Source organism: Panthera leo, chromosome C2, assembly GCF_018350215.1.
Source record: "Panthera leo isolate Ple1 chromosome C2, P.leo_Ple1_pat1.1, whole genome shotgun sequence".
Classification (NCBI taxonomy): domain Eukaryota; kingdom Metazoa; phylum Chordata; class Mammalia; order Carnivora; family Felidae; genus Panthera; species Panthera leo.
Window position 1 is genome coordinate 80,842,984 of NC_056687.1, and position 22,533 is coordinate 80,865,516.

Consider the following 22,533-nt stretch of genomic DNA (forward strand, 5'->3'; position numbering starts at 1 on the left):
CGAGGGCACCCGAGGTATAGGAATTCCCCCCGCCCGCCTCCTCGGACTCTCCACCAATCACGAAGTTCCTCCTGCAGCACTGACCAATTGTGGGAGGGAAGGTTTACCTCGGTTACAAGTCTCGGAATTTCATTCATGTAGAGCTTTGAGCTGGATGCGGGAGCAGAGGGACTTTGGAGGAATGGGCGGAGACAATTACTCTACGCCAAACGTAGGGCGGACGAATTGCTTAGGAGAACTTATTTACCCTCTTCGAACAATCCCGGAAGAAAATTGCCTGGGTTTCACGGAGAAGAGGCTATGGAGGCAGACATACTTAGGTTCGGATTCGGCTTCCACCACTTCTTAGCGGTGAGAACATACCCCCTCCATACCCCCTCCCATACCCCCCCCCCAAGTCTAGCCTAAACTTTATTTACAAACCTGAGGCAAAACATTTTACTGGCAATGTTGTGAAACTTTAAAGGGAGAAAAGCTGTAAACCGTCTAGCACAGCGTCTTGCACAGTAAACACGCAACGAATAACTATCATCACACTTATGAGAACTCTTTGATTCGCCCCACCTGCTTTTGTTCATCTGATTAATTGCACCACCACCTACTTGTTCACGACGAAATTGTAGGTGTCTACCTTGATTCCTCCCCTTGTGTCCCCTATCCAAATCTTTGCCTTTAAACTGTATCCTGAATCTTTTCCGCTCCTGTACATCTCCACTACCTCTCAGGGCCAAGTCACATCACCTCTCACTTGGCAAGGCCTCCTAAGTGGTTTTCCTGCCTCCACTCTTAATATTTTAGTATCTTGTGTTCACTCCTGACCCCCATCCCCATGATATTTTACAAACATATCAGATCCTGTCATTACCCTGCTCAAAAGCCCCGAATGGCTTTTCACTGCATTTAAAATAAAACCCCAACTCTTTATGATAGCTTGTAAAACTCTGTATATGTCACAAGAAAGCTGGAAAAAGAATTTTAAAGCTTAAGATGATCTGTACCTGCACCTAAGGAGTATACTCCTTACCATGTTCCAGCAAAACTGGTTTTTTTCTTTTTTAAATACACCAAACTTATTTCTCCCTAAGGCCTTTGTTCTAGCTTTTCTCTCTGCCTGAAGCACTCTTCCCTTAGTTCTTAACATGGGTGACTCCTTTTTCCACTCAAATCTGTTGGAATGTCACTACTTCAGAGAAGACTTCCTTGATCAACCAATCAAAAACAGCCCCTACTGAGTCCCTTACTCTTACACCATCCTATTTTTTTCCATCCCTATCCCCCACACTCACACAACTGGATGCCAGTTTCAAGACAGCATGAACCTGGACTGTTCTGTTCACACCTGAATAGAACAGCACCTTAGAATGAAGCCTGCCACAGAGTAAAAGTTGCTTCGACTGCGATTTTCATATGATGGCTTATTCTTCAGTCCTCAGCTCAAATTCAGCATTGACCCCCCTACCTCCCCCTACAAATTCATAGCACTTATTAATATCTGAAATTGTCCAATTTTTTCCTTAATACATATTATCTATTCTTCCTATTAAAATATACACTCCAAAAAAGGATCTTATCTATTTTGTTCACTGCTGGGGTCCTAGTGCCTAGCACTGTACCAGACACACAGTTGTGCTCAATAATCATTGCTGTTGGAACAAAGGCATAAGAGGTGACAGAATCTGTTCAAGGTAGTGGTGCAGCTTGAATTCTCACCCAGATCTGTTTGAATCCAAAGACCCTGTCTCCTGACTCATAGAGGGAAGAGGAAGATAAGGTTACTGCTTTCAGGAAAACGCCTAATAGGGGAGGCCACATCAAAGAGAAACTAAATTGCATTTTATCGCCTTATTTACTTTTGTATCTCCCACACCTATAGAGGCCATAAACGAACTAAGAAACCAGGAAATGGCTAAAAATCATTACGTGGAGGCTTCGAGGAAGGAGTGATGTCTTCTGTAGGGTGGAATCCAAAAAAGCTTCGTGAAGGCCCTAACGTGGCAGGACAGCTAACAAAGTTAAGGAGCTAATCCTGGGGGGTTGCTTCAGACGGCCTGGGTTTCTATCCTGGGAGCTCTCTTTCTGTGTGACCTTAGGGATCTATTACATAGACCTCTTTTACCTCTAGTTTACTTCTCAGTAAGTCAAGTGTACTTAACTTGAAGGGCTCTTGGGAAGACTGAGATAATAGCACATAAACGTGCTTTACACATTGCCGGCCCCTAGTAAACACTACAAACGTAAACTGTCATTGTTATATTACTGATCAAAGCGTGCTGACCTTACCAGCAGCTACTGGCTGACCTTGGTTGGGTGGAGCAATAAAAAACTTGCTACTTCCCTGCGTGGGGAGGCGCGGCACCAGAAAGCGGCCAGGCCTGGCTCCAGGTCCCAGCACCGGGGACTCTCGGCCTCAGCCGAGTTTTTCTCAGTCCGCGGGAGAACCTGGCGGCCGCTCTAGCTGCGTGGGCCTCCGGTTCTCTGTGGTGCGAGGCCTGGCGCCTGCGCAGTGGAGGAGGCGGTGGGCGAGGGGCTGGGCCGGGTGAGCGGGGCGCGGCGGCACGCGGAGGGTGCGGCGGAGCGGCCGTGCCTTCGCAGGTAACTGCGCGCGGGCCGGCGCCAGGGAGGGAGGGTGGGGAGGCTGCCCTGGAGATGGCCGGGTTTCGGGCCCGCCACGGGGCCTGTCGGCTGGGCCATCCCGGTTCCCAGAGTCCGGCCGGGGAGCTGGTGCGGCCCCGAACCCGGACAACATCGGAGGTGTAGGCGAAGCCCCCAGAGGACCTCTGTGGTCTCAGGCCGCTGTCCCCGCCTGAAAACCCCAACCCCAGCCCTCCCCGGGGCTGCTCTTGAGAGCCACAGAGCCCTTGTTTGTTTACGAATTTAGCCGTCTGGAGTCTCGCAGTTAAATGGAGAGTTCGTACCCTGGCGTTTGGTCGCACACGTCAGGAACAGGAGTTCAGTATCTCACAGAGCAGTCGCTTTCCGTTTTGGGGCGAACTGAGATCTTTCTCACGTTAACTCTGATCTCTTTTACTCAGAACAACGCTAAGCCATTCCCTTGTATGAAGCCAGCTGTCGTTTAGCCTCTCACACCCTTCTTTCCGGTTCATGCTCCCACATTCCTTTACCTGGCCCTTTGTGGCCTCACATCTAAGGCCACTCATTCTGGTAATCCTCTCCTGGATCCAGTCCCGTTTTCGGAGATTCTTCCCAAACTGGGTTCCTAAAGTACATTTGTAAATAACACGGTTCTCAAGTCAGACCGACTTGAATTCTGATCCAGAACAGTGACAACTTAAGAATGTGAGTAAGTCCCTTGACTTCTCTAAGCCTCAGTGTTCTCATCTGAGAATGGGGACAATCATATTATCTCCAGGTGGTTGAGAGAACGAAAGGAGGTGAAAATGAAAAATATTTAGCGTGCTACCTCGCAGGTATTAAGCATTCGACTGATGTCAGTTATTTTTGGAGCAGATAGTTCCCCAAAGACGCATGCCTTTTTTGGAATGAAAGGCAAAATACAATTATAGCAATAAAACGTTTTCCATCAGTCGTGTAAGGAAGGTTTTTTAAAGTGATATTTTTAATGCTGAGGATTGCTCAATGGTCAAGTGGTACCCCTTGGTCAAGTGATGATACAGTTTGATACAGTCATCTTGGAAAGCAATGGGAATATGTATCAGGAGCTTTAGAAATGCCATTTACTTCATTTCACAAATGCACATCTGAAAATTTTCCCGGAAATAATCATAGTGCAGAAAATACACAGAAAGACAGTAATATAGCATTAATTATAACATTTAAACTCTTCATTATTTTAATTGACGTATAGTTGATACACATTGTATTAGTTTCAGTTGTACAACGTAGTGATTTGACAACTATATACATTACAAAAATACCACAAGGGTGGGTGTCATCTGTCACCAAAGTTAGTACAGTATTATTGACTAGATTCCCCATGCTGTACTTTTTATCCTCGTGACTTACTTATTTTATAACTGGAATTTTGTACCTCTTAATCCCCTTCACCCTTCACCTACATTTAAGCTTTTTTTTTTATAGTGGAAAATTTTAACATACACAAAAGTAGAATAGGTAAATAAACCCCCATGTGCTCATCACCCCGCTTCAACAATGATCAGTATTTTGCGTGCCTTGTTTTTGTGAAAACTTTTAAACCTACTTAATGTCTGAAAATAGGAGAACAGGTGAATACATGCGGGTACATTTATTTAGAGTGACAGAATTGTATACATGGTATTATCGCACATTTGAAAATTCAAAAACTAACCTCCGGTCTGTGTAGAAAAAGAGATAGAAAGGAAACACAAGAGTATGTTTACTAGTTTCCCTTTGATGGTGGAACAGTGGATGATTTCTTCCCCTTCTGTTTTTAGCTAGAACTATCCCATAAAAATTGTATATTGTTAAAACCAAGAACCAACAAGCAAAATCTAAAAGCACTGCACCTGAACTAAGCACAAAGAATATGCCAGAACGGGTTCACTGTTACAGAGAATAAAGATGATCTATTTTTGCAGCCTATGCTCGTGTGAGTATTCATCTGCCTCATGTTAGTGCTTCATATTGAACTATATGTCAGTTAACACATCCAGAATTTTAACCTGCCATCCTCTATGTGTAAGTGATTTGACTTGGAAGTCTTATCCCCCTTATTTTGACTACCATTCCCCCTCAGGGCAGGCAAAGATGTCCTGTGAAGAGGTGACTCATTTCTTCCTTTCCTGAGCAGGAACTCATACTTCATACATTTACACTCTTCCTAAAACAACCACTTCAAACAATTCAAGGAAGATAATTTTGTTTCATCACAAAATTTTTCTTGTTCAAATGGGTTGGAGTGAGATCTGGCCAAGAATTCTGCTCTTGGTTGATGAACTAGATCTGCTTTTTAAACTGACCTAGTACATCTTAAAATAGTTAAGGGAGGGGTCACCTTAAAGAAACCGTGTAAGTGAAACAAAACAAAAAATCAAAAGAAAATGCATAAATGAGTTTTGTTCAAATCAGTCTGTGAAAAAACTTTTGTTTCGTAGGTATGCCAAGAAGTCTTTTCACACAGATGTCCTTAGAGATAATATGGCTCAGTCCGGAGTTCTCCTCTGGGTGAAAGCAGAACCCTTTATAGTGGGTGCCTTGCAAGTCCCCCCTCCATCCAAGTTCAGTCTTCACTATCTCAGGAAGATATCCACCTATGTGCGAACCCGGGCCACAGAGGGGGCTTACCCACGCCTGTACTGGTCTACGTGGAGGCACATTGCATGTGGGAAGCTGCAGTTGGCCAAGGATCTGGCGTGGCTTTACTTTGAAATATTTGATAGTCTTGCAGTGAAGACACCAGAAGAGCGCCTGGAATGGTCCGAGCTTCTGTCCAACTGCATGTCTGAGGATGAAGTCGAAAAGCAAAGAAATCAGGTATAGATGTATATGTATGTGTGTTTCATTGTTTTGAGAAAGAAACTATTTGTAAGTTTTGTACTAGCTGTGCAGTGTGTGGTTCTAGGTGAATGATCATTGTGATCCCAAAGTGCCTTTTTTTTTTTTTTTTTAAACAGTTCCATTTGGGTGGTATTTAATGAATTAGCTCTTACTTAGCAATCCCTATTCACCTACTTCCAAAACATTACAAGAACACAGCAAATGAAAGAAGCAAATACTTTCATTGACTTTAAAAATATTTTAAGGTGAGGGGCACCTGGGTGGCTCAGTCAGTTAAGCGTCCACCTCTTGATTCCCACTCAGGTCATGATCTCATGGTTGGTGAGATCGGACCCTGCACTGGGCTCACGCTGACAGTGTGGAGCCTGCTTGGGATTCTTTCTCCCTCCCTCTCTCTCGGCCCCTCCCTGACTTGAACACACGCATGCCCTATCTCTCTCAAAGAAAGTTAAAAATATTTTAAGGTGAGTCAGTGCTTATGAACCATTGATACATGGTTCATAAGGGCACCCGACTGTTTTTAAGTAAGCATCTGCTATGTGCTGGGATTCAAAGATGATTGGAATAGCATCTCTGCCCTCATGGAGCTCCTAGCGTAGTAGGGGAGGTTGGTGTGTGAAAAAGTGCTATTTGATAGTGTAGAATGTACAATAGTAAAAGTGTAACGTAAAGTGCAGAAATAGAATAGGGAAGAGAATGATTAGTTCCGGTGATCAGGAAAGACTTCACAGAGTAATCAGAGTAGGCTCCTTACAGTAATAAGCAATCCTGGCATTTCCATGGCTTGGCGCAGTTAACAGTTTATTTCTCCTTCAAGCAGCAGTATACCACAGGGCATCCGGTTGGATGGATCTCTAGGCTGCTGTTGTCCGAGCAATAACTCAGGGATCTAGTCATCTGTCTTTTGGAACCACAATTATATTAGCTTTGCTGCAGTTAAAAACAAACAAAAATGAAATTCCAGTGGTTTACGGTAACAAAGGTTTGTTTCTTGCTTATTCTATGTGCAGCTTGCACTTTAGCTAGGCCTCTCTTCCAGGTGATGGCTTGACTCCCTGTGTCTCCTCATTTGGGGACCCAGGCCGAAGAAACATGTTCTGTGTTGGTCGTGCCTATTCTTAGGACAGAAGGGAAGAGCAGCAGAGCAGGAGAAAGCTCAGGATGCCTCTTAAAACTTTGGCTCTGATGTGACATAGACTGCAATGACTTTCATTCCATTGGCTAAAGCTTTGTCATATGTCCATGTCTAAAATCAGGAAGTTGGGGAGATAAACTACCTCACAGGAGGTAAAGAACTCCTATGGCCATGTATCAGACCCAAAAGCCTCCCGGAGGATGTGGAAATGAATAATTGCAGGCATGATACAATTTTTCCCAGCCATGTCCACTAGGGTCTCGGAGTCTTTTACTGCCATTTCTTTTGGGAGAGTTTTTGGGAGACTCAATAGTATATGTCAATCCACCCACATTCCATTGACTATAACTCAGTTATACCATGTCTAACTTCAAGAGAGGCTGGGAAATACTATGTAGTCGTGTGCCCAGGAAGAAAAGCAAAGGTATATTTAGTTAGTACTAGTCACTCTCTGCCACATGTCATAATATCTAAACAGGGTTTTGGAAATTGAAAGAAAGTGTTGCAAGCAACCAAGAGATAAAGAACAGTATAGTTATTCGTTAATTAAACATTTATCGAGTGTCTACTATGTGTGAGGTACAGTAGTGGATGCTGGATACAGAGATGAATGAAACCTTCAAGAAGCTCCACATTTTTTGAGTGCTTATTATGTGCTATGTGCTATGGTAATTACCAGGAATAGAAAAATGAAAAAGACAAGGATCTTATAGTCTCTTGAATAGGAAGGTATATGAAAGAATAATGATAACATATAATTATTCAATGGAAGTATGTAGAAAATCAAGGAATTTTGCTGAGCATAAAAACACCAGTCCCAAAAGGTTTCATACTGTATTTATATAACATTCTTGAAATGACAAAAATAGAGAACAGATAAGTGATTGTCAGGGATTAAGGAAGGGGTGGGTGTGGGAGGGGGAAGCAGGGAGTGAGTGTGGCTATAAAAGGGCAACGTGCAAGATCCTTGTGTTGATGGAAATGTTCTGTAACTTGGCTGCACCAACGTCAGTCGCCTGGTAGTGCTACTGTATTATAGCTTTGCAAGATGGGGAACTGAATACAGTGTACACGGGGTCTCTCTATCCTTACAACTGCATGTAATCTCAAATCTACAGTTATCTCAAAAAACTTGATTAAGAAAGTAAACGTTTAATAGGTAGATTCATGGGGTTCCATTGACAGTTGACTGAGTAGGTCTAGGTGATCCTGAGATTCTGTATTTTTAAGTTCTTAGGTAGAGTGATTTTCAGCTATTCTATAGCTATAGTACCAGATGTGTTACTTTTTTGTGCCTCCTGTATGTGCATGGGAATGGATATCTGAGGATAATCATGAACTTCAAATCCTGAGCTTCAAACCAGACCCTTTTTCAAATACGAAATGATTTATAAACCTCTATCAGACCAGTGATATTTTTTTAAGTCACACACTCTTTGAAGAACTTGATGAAAACCTGAGTCCTACTCCCCTATAAAATGTACATACACCAAAAAATTACATACAGTTTCAAGTGTTGCATTGATACCCTAAACTTTGTTGATAAGTCTGTGAGTCTTAGGTTAGACCAACCTCCAAATTTTGGTGAAATTTCCTTCTTCCTTTCTTCCATTAATTTATTTATTCAAATGACTAAAGTGTTTCCTTTTTTTTAATTGTAAACTTTTGAAATAATATACTTTTTAAAAGTATGTACTCCATCTTTTCCACTTCATCAATTTTGGGAGAGAATGTCTACAGCCAAAGATGCTACATAGCTTTCCAAGAAGGTAGGTGACTTCAGTTTAATTGATTTTAGGAACTCCTGGGTATCAGAGACCTACATATCAAATGCTAGCAAGTTTCTACATTTTTGTTCTTAAGATCATCAAACTGTCGTGAATTTATTTTACTATATCTACTTAGTTGTAGAATAGGGACTGATGTGATTTTCTTTTTTTAAGTTTATTTTATTTTGAGGGGGGTTGTGAGAGAGAGGGAGAGAGAGAGAGAGAGAGAGAGAGAGAGAGAAAGAGAGAGAGAGAGAGAGAGAGAGAGAGAGAGAGAGAGAGAGAATCTGTCAGTGCAGAGCCCCATGTGGGGCTCAATCTCACGAACCATGAGATCGTGACCTGAGCCAAAATCAAGAGTCAGACACTTAGGGGCACCTGGGTGGCCCAGTCAGTTAAGCGTCAGACTTCGACTCAGGTCATGATCTCCTGGTTCATGGGTTCGAGTCCCACATTAGGCTCTGTACTGACAGTTCAGAGCCTGAAGCCTGCTTCAGATTCTGTGTCTCCCTCTCTCTCTGCCCCTCCCTCTGCTCATGCGCGCATGTGCGCTCTCTCTCTCTCAAAAATGAATAAACATTAAAAAAAAAAAAGAGAGACACTTAACCAAATGAGCCATCCAGGTGTCCCTGGACTGGTGTGGTTTAAAGACATGTGTTCATCATCTCTTTTCTTCTTGGACAGCTTTCAGTGGACACCCTACGGTTTCTGCTCTTCTTATATATACAGCAGTTAAACAAGGTTTCCCTGAGGACATCTTTGATTGGAGAAGAGTGGCCTAGTCCCAGAAATAGATCTCAGTCTCCTGACTTGGCTGAAAAATCCAGTTGCCATAATAAGGTACTGTTTAAATTTTGGTCTCCTCTGAAAGGGAATTTGTGAGGAAGATGATTTGTCTTCATTAAAAATTGTGTTAGGATTACTTATATAAGCCAGTCATTTGCTGGCATGCTTGCTTTGTTTTGCTTTTTTCATTTCTTTTCCTTATTATAAAACAAAATAAATATTTTCAATCTTAGTTGAAATAGGTGATTTCTGCTCCTTTGGTGACACAAAAATTGCATGATTTGGGGGCAAACTATTCACTGTACTCTCATTAGAATTCTCAGTTTTGCAAATGTCAATGAATTTGAATCTACTTATTTGACTAAGGTAGGATAAATGAAAAGATGTAGTGTTTGCAAAGTCTGTTGAGATCTACTGACGACACTTCTGTAAAAATATCTTCTCATATGTTTAAATGATGTGCTTCAGTATGCTTAAGCTCAGCATGCTTATGTAATATTATATGATGTGATGACCTAGAAGTTAAATTTAACTGCCTCATGTTGTGAGTTTTAGAAATTGTGTTATTTCTTCTGTCTTTGTAAGGAAAACTGAAATGGTTTTACCCGTTTATGTGAAAGTATTCTGAAGAACTTTAAGGAAAACATAGACCTCAGTATTACTGCCATGTGCAGGTTCCTTAAAAATGTTCTGAGGCGCACACACACACACACACACACACACACACACACACAAATTGTTCTGAGGCAAACAACAACAACAAAAACCTCTCTGATATTTGGTACTTTTATAATCTTTTTCGAGTAAATCTGGCCACCCTTATATTCCATGATGCTATTCCCTCCTGGTTCTGCTTTTAATTATTCCTTCTCACTCTTCTTCATGAGCTTCCCCCCCTGGCCCCAACAGGCTGCTTTTCCCCCCGGATTCTGCCTGGGGCCATTTTGTCTTCTCACTAGACATATTCTTTTTTTTTTTTCCCCCCTCACACTAGACATATTCTTTAAACATAATTCTTCTCTTCCCATTACTCTATATATCTCAATGACTCCTGAGTTTGTCTGCATTTTAGATTCCCCTCTTCACGCAGATACCCTATCTATACCTTAATTTCAGAATGCCCAAGTCCAGATGTATTAGAAAGGCCAATAATTGTGTGCTCTTTCCACATGTATTTCCTGTTGAGTGGGTACCGTATAGAGACGGTGTTTTGAACCATCTGTAGTCTGTATTCAAATTGGCTCTGCCACTTGGTATCACATGATTTTAGGCAAGTTAGTTAACTTTTCTAGGCCTTGGCTTCTCTTTGGTAAGTGGGGATGATATTGCACATTTCTGGATGGCTGTGAGAATTCACTAATATAATAGCATGAGACTTGTTTCATAGTAAGCACCAGTAAATGGTGACTTAGTTTGTGCTATAGCATGACCTTTCCCTACAACTGATTAGACCAGAGATGGACCCTTGACTAGAGTAACCCATTCATAGGTATGTATGTGAAATTGGTCTGATTGGAAATGATGACCTGGCCCCATCAGTAGCCCCAGGAACTGAAGAAGTTGCCAGTCTGTGAGGGGTGCTTGAGCTGGTGGCTCAGGTGACATTGGTACCAGAATAGCCACCATGTTCATGAGTGCCCTGGAGTTATGAGGGATTAGAAACTGAAGTAATCAGAGAAAAAGAGTAGAATGGAACAGACATGTAGAGACATTGGCCTCTGAGAAAGAACGAGGTTTAAGGTAGCCTTCCAGTTCCAGTTCTTATGAGGCCTACCTACACTTCAGTTTGGGAGATGACCACGTGTGCCTACAGTAAAATCTCCCTTTACTTAAATTAACGTATATTCTCTATGCCAGTGCAAGTTACCACCAGCTTCCGATGCTCACTCTCTCAGCACCTGTACCTAGTTATTTGTCAAGTCTTCCCGATTCTGCCTCCAAAATAACTCTAATTTAAAAGTCTGTCTCTTTTCAGAAGACCTGGCTAGCTCAGTCAGTGGAGCATGCAACTCTTGATGTTAGGATTGTGAGTTCGAGCCCCACGTTGGGTATAGAGATTACTTAAGAAATAAAATCTTTAAAAAAAAAAAAATAATAAAATATATATACACACACACACACACACATATATATATATATATATATATATATATATATATATATAATAAAACTCTGTCTCTTCCTCTTATATAGACCATAATGACATTTTGGAGGTGGGGGGACCTTGATTTCCATAATTAGATCCTACCTGGTCACTCTGCTTTTAATCTGCACCCCACCCACTACACTGGACTTTCTAAATGCAGAAGGATTAGATCTGTCTCCTGCCAAAGCTGCCATCAATGAATTATCATTGTCACTGCGTTTTCATCTTGTGCTCCATGGGGCCACCTCAGGGCCTACGATGGGTGAGGAGGATGCAATAAGAGAGATGAAGAGTGACAGCTCTGCTTTGACGTGTTTTTTTTTTATTTTTTAAGTATTTATTTACTTATTTTGAGAGAAAGAGAGCACACGCATGGGCATGAGTGGGGGAGGGGCAGAGAGAGAGGGAGAGAGAGAATCCCAAGCAGGCTCCGTGTTGTCAGCACAGAGCTTGATGCAGGGCCTGAACTCACAAACCATGAGGTTGTGACCTGAGCCAAAACCAAGAGTCAGATGCCTAGCCAGTTGAGCCATCCAAGTGTCCCTAACATGTTCTTTGGTATCCAAATGAGAATTTATTAAAAAGAAAAAAGGGTACAGCTATTTAGAAAATAGCCCTAAAGTCCCTGGCACACAAAATAAAGCCCAGATGTTTTATTAGGGTTTCCTACAGGCCTTTCCTGATTGGTCCCTGCCTACTATTTTAACTTTACCTGACACTTCCCAGCATGCTTCCTAAATCCCACCCAGAACTTCCAGTTTTCTGAACACAACAGGTAATTTTATTCCTATGGGTCTTTGCATACGCTGTTCCCTAGGCCTAAGCCTTTTTTAAAAATATGTTTGCGTTAATTAAGAATCTGTTCAAACAGCACTCCACAATGATTGTTTTTCCCCAAGGGGAGTTCCTTGTTCCTCTCATGCTCCTAGCATGTCTTCACAGATCTCTGCCCTAGGTCTTATCTCACTGTGTAATAGTTGCTCGCTTATATTGTTTTTTCACTACATAGACTCTGAGTTCCTTGAGGACAAGACTATGTCGTAGCCAATTTGCATAATTCATCAGTTAACACTGCTCATACCACATGAGAGATATTCACAAAATATCTGTCAAATGAATGAGCCAAGTCACTGAGACATCTGCCAACTCCAAGCTTATTCCAAAAGTTATAACTTGTCTTAAATCTAGCTACTGTAAGATCAGTTGCATTGTTTCATCCAGTGGAATTTGAAGTTCCTCCTGTAATATGAGAAGGTAAGTAGAGAAACCCAACATGGGACCCCTGGGTGGCTCGGTTGGTTGAGCACCCAACTTTTGGTTTCAGCTCAGGTCATTATCTCAGGTCCTGGGATTGAGCCCTGAGTCAGATTAAGATTCTTAAGGTTAAGATTCTGCCTAAGATTTTCCCTCTTTCCCTCTGCCGCTTCCCCTGCTGTCTCTCTCAAATAGACAAAATGACAAATAAAAATAAATAAAAAAAAGGAAACCCAGTGCTTCATCGAAAGTTAGATCTGAAACCTAGAGTATTTACCAGCTCTGTGACCCTGGGTAAGATTCTTAACCTTTCTCTATCTCCGTTTCCTTATTTGTAAAGTGAGCATGGTAATGGCATCTTTTGCAAGATTGTTGCTAGGATTAAATATGTTAAGGTTTGTATAACACTTACTGGTTGGCACACACTAAGGATTAGCTGTTAGTATTACTTTTGAATTAGCCAAAGAAGGCAGAGAATCTGTTTATACCTATCACATATATTTAAAAAATCTTTATGAGGTGTACATTGCTACCTTAAATGCTTTTTAGGAGATGAGGCAAAATATAAGTACAAAACAATTAAAATACAACACTTTCAGGTCTTGTAGAATCTCTTTGTTAAGTGTGCTTTATTTTGATATTTTTTAGAACTGGAATGATTACAGTCACCAAGCATTTGTCTATGATCATCTGTCAGACCTCCTTGAGCTGCTTTTAGATCCAGAACAACTCACTGCATCATTTCATTCGACCCATAGTAGTCTCGTCTCTCGAGAAGCTGTTGTGGCCCTCAGCTTTCTGATTGAAGGTACAGTGAGTGGAGCCAGGAAGATATATCCACTTCATGAACTTGCACTGTGGCAACCACTACATGCAGAAAGTGGCTTCTCAAGGCTCTCTAAGACCTTTTCTTTCTACAAGCTGGAAGCCTGGCTGAGAACCTGTTTGACTGGGAATCCATTTGGTACATCTGCCTGCCTCAAGTCTGGAAAGAAATTGGCTTGGGCTCACCAAGGTATTTTTCAGTATTTTCATCTATATTAAAAATTGGATGACAAGTGAAGGAAGTGTGTGTTTTCTGGTGTATTAATAGTCCTACATCTTTTGTAGAAGACCTGAAAAATATTGCTACTATAAGAGAGAAGAAAAGGGAACATTTCTCTTTTGTCTATGACTTTTTCCTGTCAAGGCAGCAAGAGTCAGAGAGTTGATTTGTGATCCTGGATCGTTGTGGTTACAGTTAACAGCAATTCCATCTTGGGTCAGTCCTCTCTTTCTCTGCTCTTCTTTATTCAGACTCTTTCTCCCTTGCCCTCTCACATGCTCCTTTGCTTAAGGCTTTCCTGTTTTCCATGCACCACAGCAGCATTTGGCCTTTCCACGGTTACAGCGTCAGACAGTTGGTGTAGAGATGGGGTCCTATCTAGGCACACAGACACAAACAGATTAGATTTTTCTAAATTGGAAAACTCAAGTTACAGTAAAGAAAATCCTGGCCTTGGTCACATCAAATACCTATTCCTGACAGTCCAGGATAGGTTCGGGTGCCGCATGACTTCTGGCCCAGGTAGAAGTTTTAAGAGAAGGGGGCTCGGATGGAAGTTTAAAAAGAAGTAGGTGCCTATACTGAGGCAAATTGCAGGCAAAATTAATGAAAAAAAACCCCAAAACTAGAATATACTCCCACAATCTCTGAATTTCAAAGATAAAGGAAAAAATAGGCTCCATGTAATTAAAAAAAGGAGTTTTGTATCAAATTTTTATAATGCCAAAAAACAAAACGATTGAGCAACATATACAGAATCTTGAGTGAAAAGATTGTGATCCACGAATTCCGTGTCTAACCAAGCTATTGCTCTAGAGGAGGTCAAAGACTTCCAGATGTCTAAGGGTGCCATAAATATATAGGACATACTACATAAATTTTTGATGTTGATAAAAGAATATAGGCTCAAGCAGTTGTTTAGATGTTAACAGTAGTCACTAGTAGGAAAAAGAGGATATCTAATCTCTTAGGATTATACCGAAATGTTAATGGTGGTGGATAACAAGTTCACAAATAATTTTTATCTTCTTTTGCCACTATTTAAAATTTTTCTACAATAACCATGTGTTACTTATTTAATAAAAGGAAGCTGTAAGTTGTTTTTTTGTTTTGTTTTTAAAAAAGAAGAATCACATACTCCTGTGACCTCTTCCTATTTGGCCAGTATTCATTTATCTACAAGGGTATCCTGATGGCTTGCAGGGAAGCACAGTCTGAGAAGCCAGTCACACGATGGAGAGACTGTGTTAGGAGGGTAACTCCTGCACAGATGTTTTAAGTGTCCGTGTGTGTGAGGCACTGTGTGTGGAAGGAAAATATGCTCTCAGTCGCTAATGATCTAGGGATTAAAGACCTGAATCCAAATAGAATTCATGGAATACTGTGGTAAGTAGCTGAGGAGGGGATTGAAATTAGTATTATGGCAATTTAAAGAGATTATTTCAGGACTGGGATGATAAATCGAGTCAACTTGGAGAAGATATTTGAGTTATTTGAGTTGGGCCAGTTCTGTCACTTTCTGGCCATGTGAACTTAGGTGTATTACTTGAATGGTTACACATGAAACAAACCTTAGATCTGTAGGCAATCTTGAATGGATTATAGGTTTCAAAAAATTTTATGACAAAAAATTATGAAATATCGCAAACGTACTGAGAAACACAGAGAACAGTATAGCAAACACCTCCCTACCCAAAGCCCAGATCTAACATTTTCCCAAACCTTGTATGTATCTAATTTTAGACCCGTATACACACATAGACATATGTAACCTCATATGGTTGTTTTCTTTGATTTGAAACTATCTCATTTATATTTTTCTTACCTAGTTGAAGGGACGACCAAAAGAGCTAAGATTGCTTGTAATAGTCATGTGGCCCCTAGGATGCACCGCATGGTGGTGATGAGCCAGGTTTACAAGCAGACCTTGGCCAAGAGCTCAGATACTCTGGTGGGGGCACACGTAAAGATTCATCGTTGCAACGAATCTTTTATATATCTGCTGTCTCCCTTACGGTAAGCACAGTCTCCACAGTGTTCTGATATTCTGATGTTTTCTTTGGACTAGGACTGATCGTCCTAGTCCTCTGATTTTGCTATCAGAGAATAGTTTTGTAGCACAATATTCACTTATTCTCACTGGGGAATTCACCTGATTTTTTTCACATTACAGATCTGTGACCATTGAGAAGTGCAGGAATAGCACATTTGTCTTGGGCCCCGTACAGACTGCTCTTCACCTCCACAGCTGTGACAACATTAAAGTCATTGCTGCCTGCCACCGTTTGTCCATCTCTTCCACGGCAGGTTGCGTCTTTCACATTCTGACGCCTACACGCCCACTTATTCTCTCTGGAAACCAGACAGTAACTTTGGCCCCTTTTCACACCCATTATCCAATGCTGGAGGATCACATGGCCAGGACCGGCCTTGCTACAGTGCCTAACTATTGGGATAATCCAATGATTGTGTGCAGAGAGAGCAGCGACACAAGTGTCTTCCGACTCTTGCCACCTTGTGAATTCTATGTATTTATTATCCCCTTTGAAATGGAAGGGGATACGACAGAGATACCTGGGGGGCTTCCATATGCATATCAGAAAGCACTGCGTCAAAGAGAGCAGAAGATACAAATCTGGCAGAAAACTGTGAAGGAGGCTCGTTTGACAAAGTAAGTGTTTTCTAGAGGAAGAATTTGCCTTATATAAAATTCCACGGGAAAATTAATCTGTACATGTTTACAGCCGTGGTAAAGTAATCAGAAAGATAGAGTGTGTCTTTTAAGGTCCCTATTCCAGGCTGTTTGGTTGGGAGATGGGAGCACTTAGAGGCCCAAGAATTAGACTCACTTCTTTTCAGAAGCTTAAGTTTGTTGACAGATAAAGGACTCTATAAATGAAAGGTCATGTATAGACTATGCCATATAATCCAATACTTGAATGAATCAGCTTAGTTTTTAGTTTACTTCTCTACACTCTATCGGTGGTTCTCAACCTTGGCTGTGTGTTAAGGTCATCCAAGGGGCTTGCTAGAAATCAGATTTCCTGGCATCCACCACAGACCGACTCTCTAGGGGTGGATTCCTAATGCTGCTCCAAGGACTGATGCTAATTTTGGTCAAAGTTTTCCCTAATCTGCCGTAAAATGTGAAAAATAAGCATAGTGTTTTAAAACAAAGCTAAATTTCATCCATTTAAAATGTTGTCTTTTATTCTGGAATTATAACCATCCTAAACTTGGGGCGCTAAAATATCTTATTTTTAAATTACATGCTGTGATACTAGATGATTATGGTTTATTATGTTCACCACAAAATTTTATTTCAAGGTACTAGTCTTTGAACTCTGGAAGCCAGGGACACACTGTATGGTTAACAAAGTTTCAAAAAACGTGGCATGGGTAGTCAGGGAAGATTTATGGAGGAAGTAAGAATTTGTGTTGGATCTGGAAGAATGAGCACCATTTGGATAGAAGCTGAGGAGTGTGCAGAATACTTTTATATATACTGTATTGTATCTGACCAATATACATATATATATGTGTATAATATATATATATATATATATATAATTTTTTTTTTTTTTTTTTTTTTTTTTTTTTGGTGGTGGTAGTGCTCCAATGTACAGAACTCAATAGAGCAGTTATTTGGATAACTAGACACAATTTAATGTCTACCCCATTAAAGCGTTTTATAATCACCTGGAGGAAAATGAACGTGAACCAGTGTTCTTACATTATTTTTGCTCGTGACGGCACTTTTAGGGATCAGAGGAAGCAGTTCCAGGTACTCGTGGAGAACAAGTTTTATGAGTGGCTGATTAATACAGGACATCGCCAACAGCTGGACAGTCTGGTGCCCCCTGCCGCAGGCTCCAAACAAGCAGCAGGATAAGACTCCTACGTGGAAACACTGGTGGGCATTAGAACAAATTATCTTGGGAAAATCTTAGAAGCATGCCAAAAAAACTGTACAGAATATTAGGTTACTGGCCACTGCCACTTTTCCCCCATCACTCCCACCAGCATATACAGACTTGACATACCCATATTGACTGCATTTTACAGTGAGAAGACCAACCAAAATATTCCAAGTGGAGCCTATGGAATACTGGGCAAATATAATGGGCAAGTTTTACTCTTTTTGCTTCTTGCCCAATACAGGTTGTACTTCCAAAGATACTACTTTCCCCATTCATAGCTTTTGTTTTCTTTCACCTTTCTAACACATCTTTCATCTTTCCCATCACCCTACACACAAATCAATTAAGTCAGCGAATTTTTGTTAGTGGCACCTATGAACATTAATAAATTACCAGAATTAATCCAAACGAAGATTTGAATACTGAAGGAGCGTGGATACAGATAAATTTACCAGAACTTAATTTAATCCAAATATAAAATATTCTTTTTAAAATAGAAATTAGTTTGCTTTTCTCTATTTTTGAAGTATTTTTAAAGACTAATAACAGAAAAACAGACGGAAGATGTCAATAAATAGTGCACAGAAAAATACAAACACAAAGATACTCACTTTTATTTGTAAGTAATTTAAGAGACTTTTTTCCTCTATTGGATTGACAAGGATCCAAAGGTGGTATACAACACTAGAAAGACATTTCATTTACCACTGGAAAACGTGGACATTTGTGCAAACTTTTGGGGGGATAGTTTGACAAAATAAAAATTCTAAATGCGCACAATCTCTGACTTGGCAAGTTCACTTCTTAGAATTTACCAATTTAACAATTTCACTGATTAGAATTTATCTTACAGATACATTCATTTATGTAAAGATCTTTTTTAAAAATAAGTTCATTACAGCATTGTTTGAAATAGCTGCAGACTGGAAAACAACCCAGATGCTTTCCAGTAGAGGGCCGGTGCCTAATGAATTGGTTCATCCATGTTCTAGAATGCATCTTTAAAAAGAATGAGGTATAGGGCACCTGGGTGGCTCAGTCAGTTAAGTGTCCGACTCTTGATCTCAGCTCAGGTCTTGATCTCAGGGTCGTGAGTTCAAGTCCCACATTGAGCTCCAAGCTGGGCATGGCACTTAAGGAAAAAAAGAAAAAGAATAAGATATATCTGTGGGTGCTGATACTGAATCATCTCTAAACTGGGGGGTTGGAGCGGTGAAGGCAGAAGAGGAGGAGTAAAATATTGCCTTGTGTGTTTTCAAAAAAGAAAGGGATTATCACACATGGTTATGTGCTAATTACATGCCTTAAAAACTTCTGAAAGGGTTTAAAGAAATTACTGAAAGTGTTGTCTTTGAGGAACAAGGCTAGACGTCTAGGGTGAAAGAAAACATTCTTAATTTTTTTTTCATATAGAATTCACATACCGTGAAATTCACCTTTTTAAAGTAAAGGATTCAGTGGCTTTTATTAATACAGTCACAAGTTTGTGCAACTTTCATCCAGAACATTTTCATCACTGTGAATATAGACCCCGTACACGTTAACAGGCACTCCTTATTCCTCCACCTCCAGTATCTTCTCTCTTCTCCAGTCCCTGTCAACCAGTAAGCTACTTTTTGTCTCTTGATTTGTCAACTCTGGACATTTCCTGTAAATGGAATCCTACAACGTGTGACCTCTGTGCCTGGCATCTCTCACTTAACATCGTGATCTTAGGGTCATCTGTGTTGTAGGATGTGTCAGTAGGTCATTCCTTTTTGTGGCTGGATAATATTCCAGTGTCTAGATAAACACAGTGAGGTCTGTCTGTTCATCATTTGATCTGAGATTTGAGGCATTTCCCTTCTCAATTGTTTTCAAGTTTATTGTGAATGGTGCTATGTTCCTTTTGTGCACAAGTGTTTTTGTGCATGTGTGTTTTCGGTTCTCTGGTACATACCTAGGAGTAGAATTGCAAGGTCATAGGTTAACCTTTTTAGGAGCTGCTGAACTGTTTTCCAAAACTGCAAAAACTTACTCTTTATTGTCTATATGTTGTTTGCATTTTGAAGTATTACTTTTTATAAAAAAAGAATTTTATAGTATTTAATAAATGCTGAGATTAAGAATTGGAAATCTGATAAAATTCCCATTTCCTTTGGAAAGAAGAAGGTAAATCTTAGTTTAGACTAATCCCTATAGACAGCCACTTTTTCATGTTTGTATATGATTGTCTTTTCTATTAGGAACTAATATGACCCTCAGAAGAATATAATTAACCTTAAACCTTATGTATCTTATCACTCTAAACTGTCATCTGACCTTGATTTATAGGATTTTATAAATGCAAGTTTTTTCTTATGTGCACAAAGGCAACAGAAAATTAAGTTATTAATATTTTTCTTTTGTTATCTTCAGGGCTCTGGAAACAGGAGGATGAATGGACGATGGTACATGTCTTGAAACTAAACTGGGAAGATGCTCTTGCTGCTTAAGAGATATTGGGGCTTTTTCCTTCCTATTTAAGACCATTCCTTGATTTCCATTCCACACTCATATGCTATTGCTTATGTTGAATTTTAGATGAACTTCCATCATATAAACATTGTTTATAGAACATCAGGAAGCTCATCTTTGTGTTGCCAAAATGAAGGAGTTGATGAAGGCAGTTTCATCGTATTTACGTTAATATTAAAGTGATGGAGTGTAGATTTGCAAGTAAACTTCACATTTTAATTTGTATGACGAAAGGGTCTCATCCTTTCTAGAGTTAAATAAGAGTTTTATAGTTCTGTGTAACTATTTGAAAGGAAATTGCTACTCCTTTTAAAAAATAATTGGAATGAAAGTATAGTTTGTTGGTGTATAAGTATAGCAGAGATAGTTTTATACAAAGATATTTTAGTCCTTAAAAGTATGAAGCAATGAAATTGTGTAAAACCCCTATTTTTCATTCTGTGCTTCCAAGTTTCAATAAGCAAACTCTAAAAAGTAATTTTCTCCTTTTGAGAAAAAGATAGAGCTTTACTTTCAATTTTAGAAAAGGTTTTATGGGGGAGGAAGGAGTTTTTCCTCCATCCTTCTAGGTTCTTTTGGCTAGTTGACTAATTAAATTGACATCAGACATATTAACAGGAGGAAAACAATTTTAATTACATATCTATGGGAGCCTCCTAAGGACAGGAGCCCCAGGAATAAGTCAGGCGGTTATGGCTACTTGCCACCCTGAGCTAAGGACTGGGTGGGATGTGGGCCTGAGGGGGGGACTTCTCAGGATAAAAAGAGCAGATGTGTGGTGGTTAGATGTTTGTCTTGTCCTACAGATGAGTCATTTAGATTAAAAGTTCTCTCTGGTAGTAGCTCCCATTCTGGGCCAGGCCCCCTGTCTCAATTATTTTAGATAGTTAAGGGAGAGGAAAAGTTTTTCTTGAATCTGCAGGGTCTTGTTTGCCTTCAGCTCCAAATAATCTACATGCTAAAGTAGCACATTTTGGGGTCATGCATTCTGCTCCCTTGCAATTCCCAATGTCATTCTTTGATATGATAGCAAAATAAAGTTTACATTTGATTGGGAAGGCTATATTCTTTAAGATAAAGGAAAATAATTATTAAATTATTAAATAATTATTAAATTATTACGTGAATCTGCTGATAAACATTGTTTCGTATGCTCACTGGTCATTAAACTAGTAATTGTATTAAAAAAGGGCTTGATCTTTTCTTTCTAAAGTGGAAATTAACCCTCAGAATGTGTGTTAATTCTAATTGAGGTTCATGGTTTTTATTTTAAGATGGAATTCAAGAGAGAATTCAATAAAGAAACACTGGAGTTTTGGACGTGTGTTTCGCAAATTATTAGTTAGTGAAATTCATGATATTAGATACTTTCTTTCCAGTTTATCAAATTCAGAAAGCTGAGCACATAACTTGATAATTTGTTTCTCAATAATCTTCATGTCAAGGTACATTTGCTATTTTTGGAATTGACCATAATGTCTTGGGGCATCCCATTTGTTGGTGAGCTTTATTAGTAGAAACAGGAGGAAGATGGGCTTTTGAGAAGAATATACTTGACCAGGAAAATGAAAATGGAGAAGAATTGATTTGTTGTTTCTTTGAATTTACATAAAAGGTAATCTCATTCTAAAAGTCAGAGGTGTAATAGTTGCCCAGAAATGTTCTCTAAACAGGTGTCCATATGATATCATGGCAGAAAAATTCCACCTAGCAGGTGGCAGGTTTGGCTTAGCTAAACCTTTGCAGAATCATAATTTCCACAGTAGCTTTCTGTCTCTCAGGCTGTATACCGTAGAGCCCTTTCTTATGGAGTGGAGCTTGTGTGCGTGCCTCGACAAATTTTCAAACTTAAAGAACAATTGCACGAGTCTGATTCCGCACATACCCCTTGTCCAGATTTGCCACTTGATGATAACGTGTTACTACATTCACTTTGCCACTCTAGAGAGCAGTAGTATTTTTGCTCAACAATTTGAGAGTAGGTTGCAGACATCTCAAACCTTTACTCCTGAAGACATTAGCATGCATGTCCTAAAAAGAGACATTCTCCCATGTTGTCGTAGTACAGATTCTTAAATGGAATGAAATCAGGAAATTTTACAGTGGCACAATATATAGTCTGTATTAAAATTTTTGCTAATCATCCCAAAAATGTCCATTGTAGTGACAGTTTCAAACACAAGATCATGCATTGCCTTTAGTAGTCATCAAATTTCGTTGCTTTGGAACGTGTTACTTCTATTCAGAATTAGAGGGTGGCCTTTTGACTTTTCTCCTGCAAGCTTTGTTGGAGGAAAAAAAAAAAAAAGACATTGATTTTCTAGCAAGCAGCCACCTTGAAATCCCCAAATTGCCCAGGTAAGAGGGACTTTTTTGTTTTTAATTTTGAAAACTTTGGCTGGGTTTTGGTGCCTTGACTCAGCAAAGTCTATAATGCAGCAAGGCTTGGTAAGCATTAGAAGGGGTACTGAAGCTTTCCTTTATTTCATAATCCCAATTGTTTTTCTAGAAACCATCAATAGCCT

The 22,533-nt window shown here is 40.0% G+C and overlaps 1 protein-coding gene across 7 annotated transcripts; it reads left to right on the forward strand.

Moving 5' to 3' along the window:
* Positions 1 to 42: 42 nt before the first annotated feature.
* On the forward strand, positions 43 to 22,507 carry TBCCD1 (TBCC domain containing 1). 7 transcript variants are annotated; one of them, XR_006207078.1, is made up of 10 exons: positions 43 to 351; positions 1,874 to 2,011; positions 5,055 to 5,433; positions 9,046 to 9,201; positions 13,196 to 13,562; positions 15,422 to 15,608; positions 15,766 to 16,263; positions 17,355 to 17,505; positions 19,910 to 19,941; positions 21,283 to 22,507. XR_006207078.1 is itself a non-coding variant. In XM_042954886.1 (9 exons), exons 2-8 carry the CDS (start codon positions 1,944 to 1,946, stop codon positions 17,482 to 17,484), a joined length of 1,785 nt encoding a protein of 594 aa, XP_042810820.1. In that variant the 5' UTR covers positions 43 to 351; positions 1,874 to 1,943; the 3' UTR covers positions 17,485 to 17,505; positions 19,910 to 21,276. The 7 variants fall into 7 exon arrangements, 6 of the variants coding, with proteins under 6 accessions (XP_042810820.1, XP_042810825.1, XP_042810823.1 ...); XM_042954886.1 differs by lacking the exon at positions 21,283 to 22,507 and having other exon boundaries at positions 19,910 to 21,276; XM_042954889.1 differs by lacking the exons at positions 43 to 351; positions 21,283 to 22,507 and adding an exon at positions 4,395 to 4,549 and having other exon boundaries at positions 1,952 to 2,011; positions 19,910 to 21,276.
* The last annotated feature ends 26 nt before the right edge of the window (positions 22,508 to 22,533 follow it).

What these genes read in the sequence shown, in the direction of transcription:
- TBCCD1 (XM_042954886.1), top strand. Translation starts at nt 1,944, where the DNA reads ATGTCTTCTGTAGGGTGGAATCCAAAAAAGCTTCGTGAAGGCCCTAAC. An exon ending in GTGGCAGGACAGCTAACAAA is followed by an intron (nt 2,012 to 5,054) that starts GTTAAGGAGCTA and finishes TTTGTTTCGTAG; the next exon opens with GTATGCCAAGAAGTCTTTTC. An exon ending in TATCTGCTGTCTCCCTTACG is followed by an intron (nt 15,609 to 15,765) that starts GTAAGCACAGTC and finishes TTCACATTACAG; the next exon opens with ATCTGTGACCATTGAGAAGT.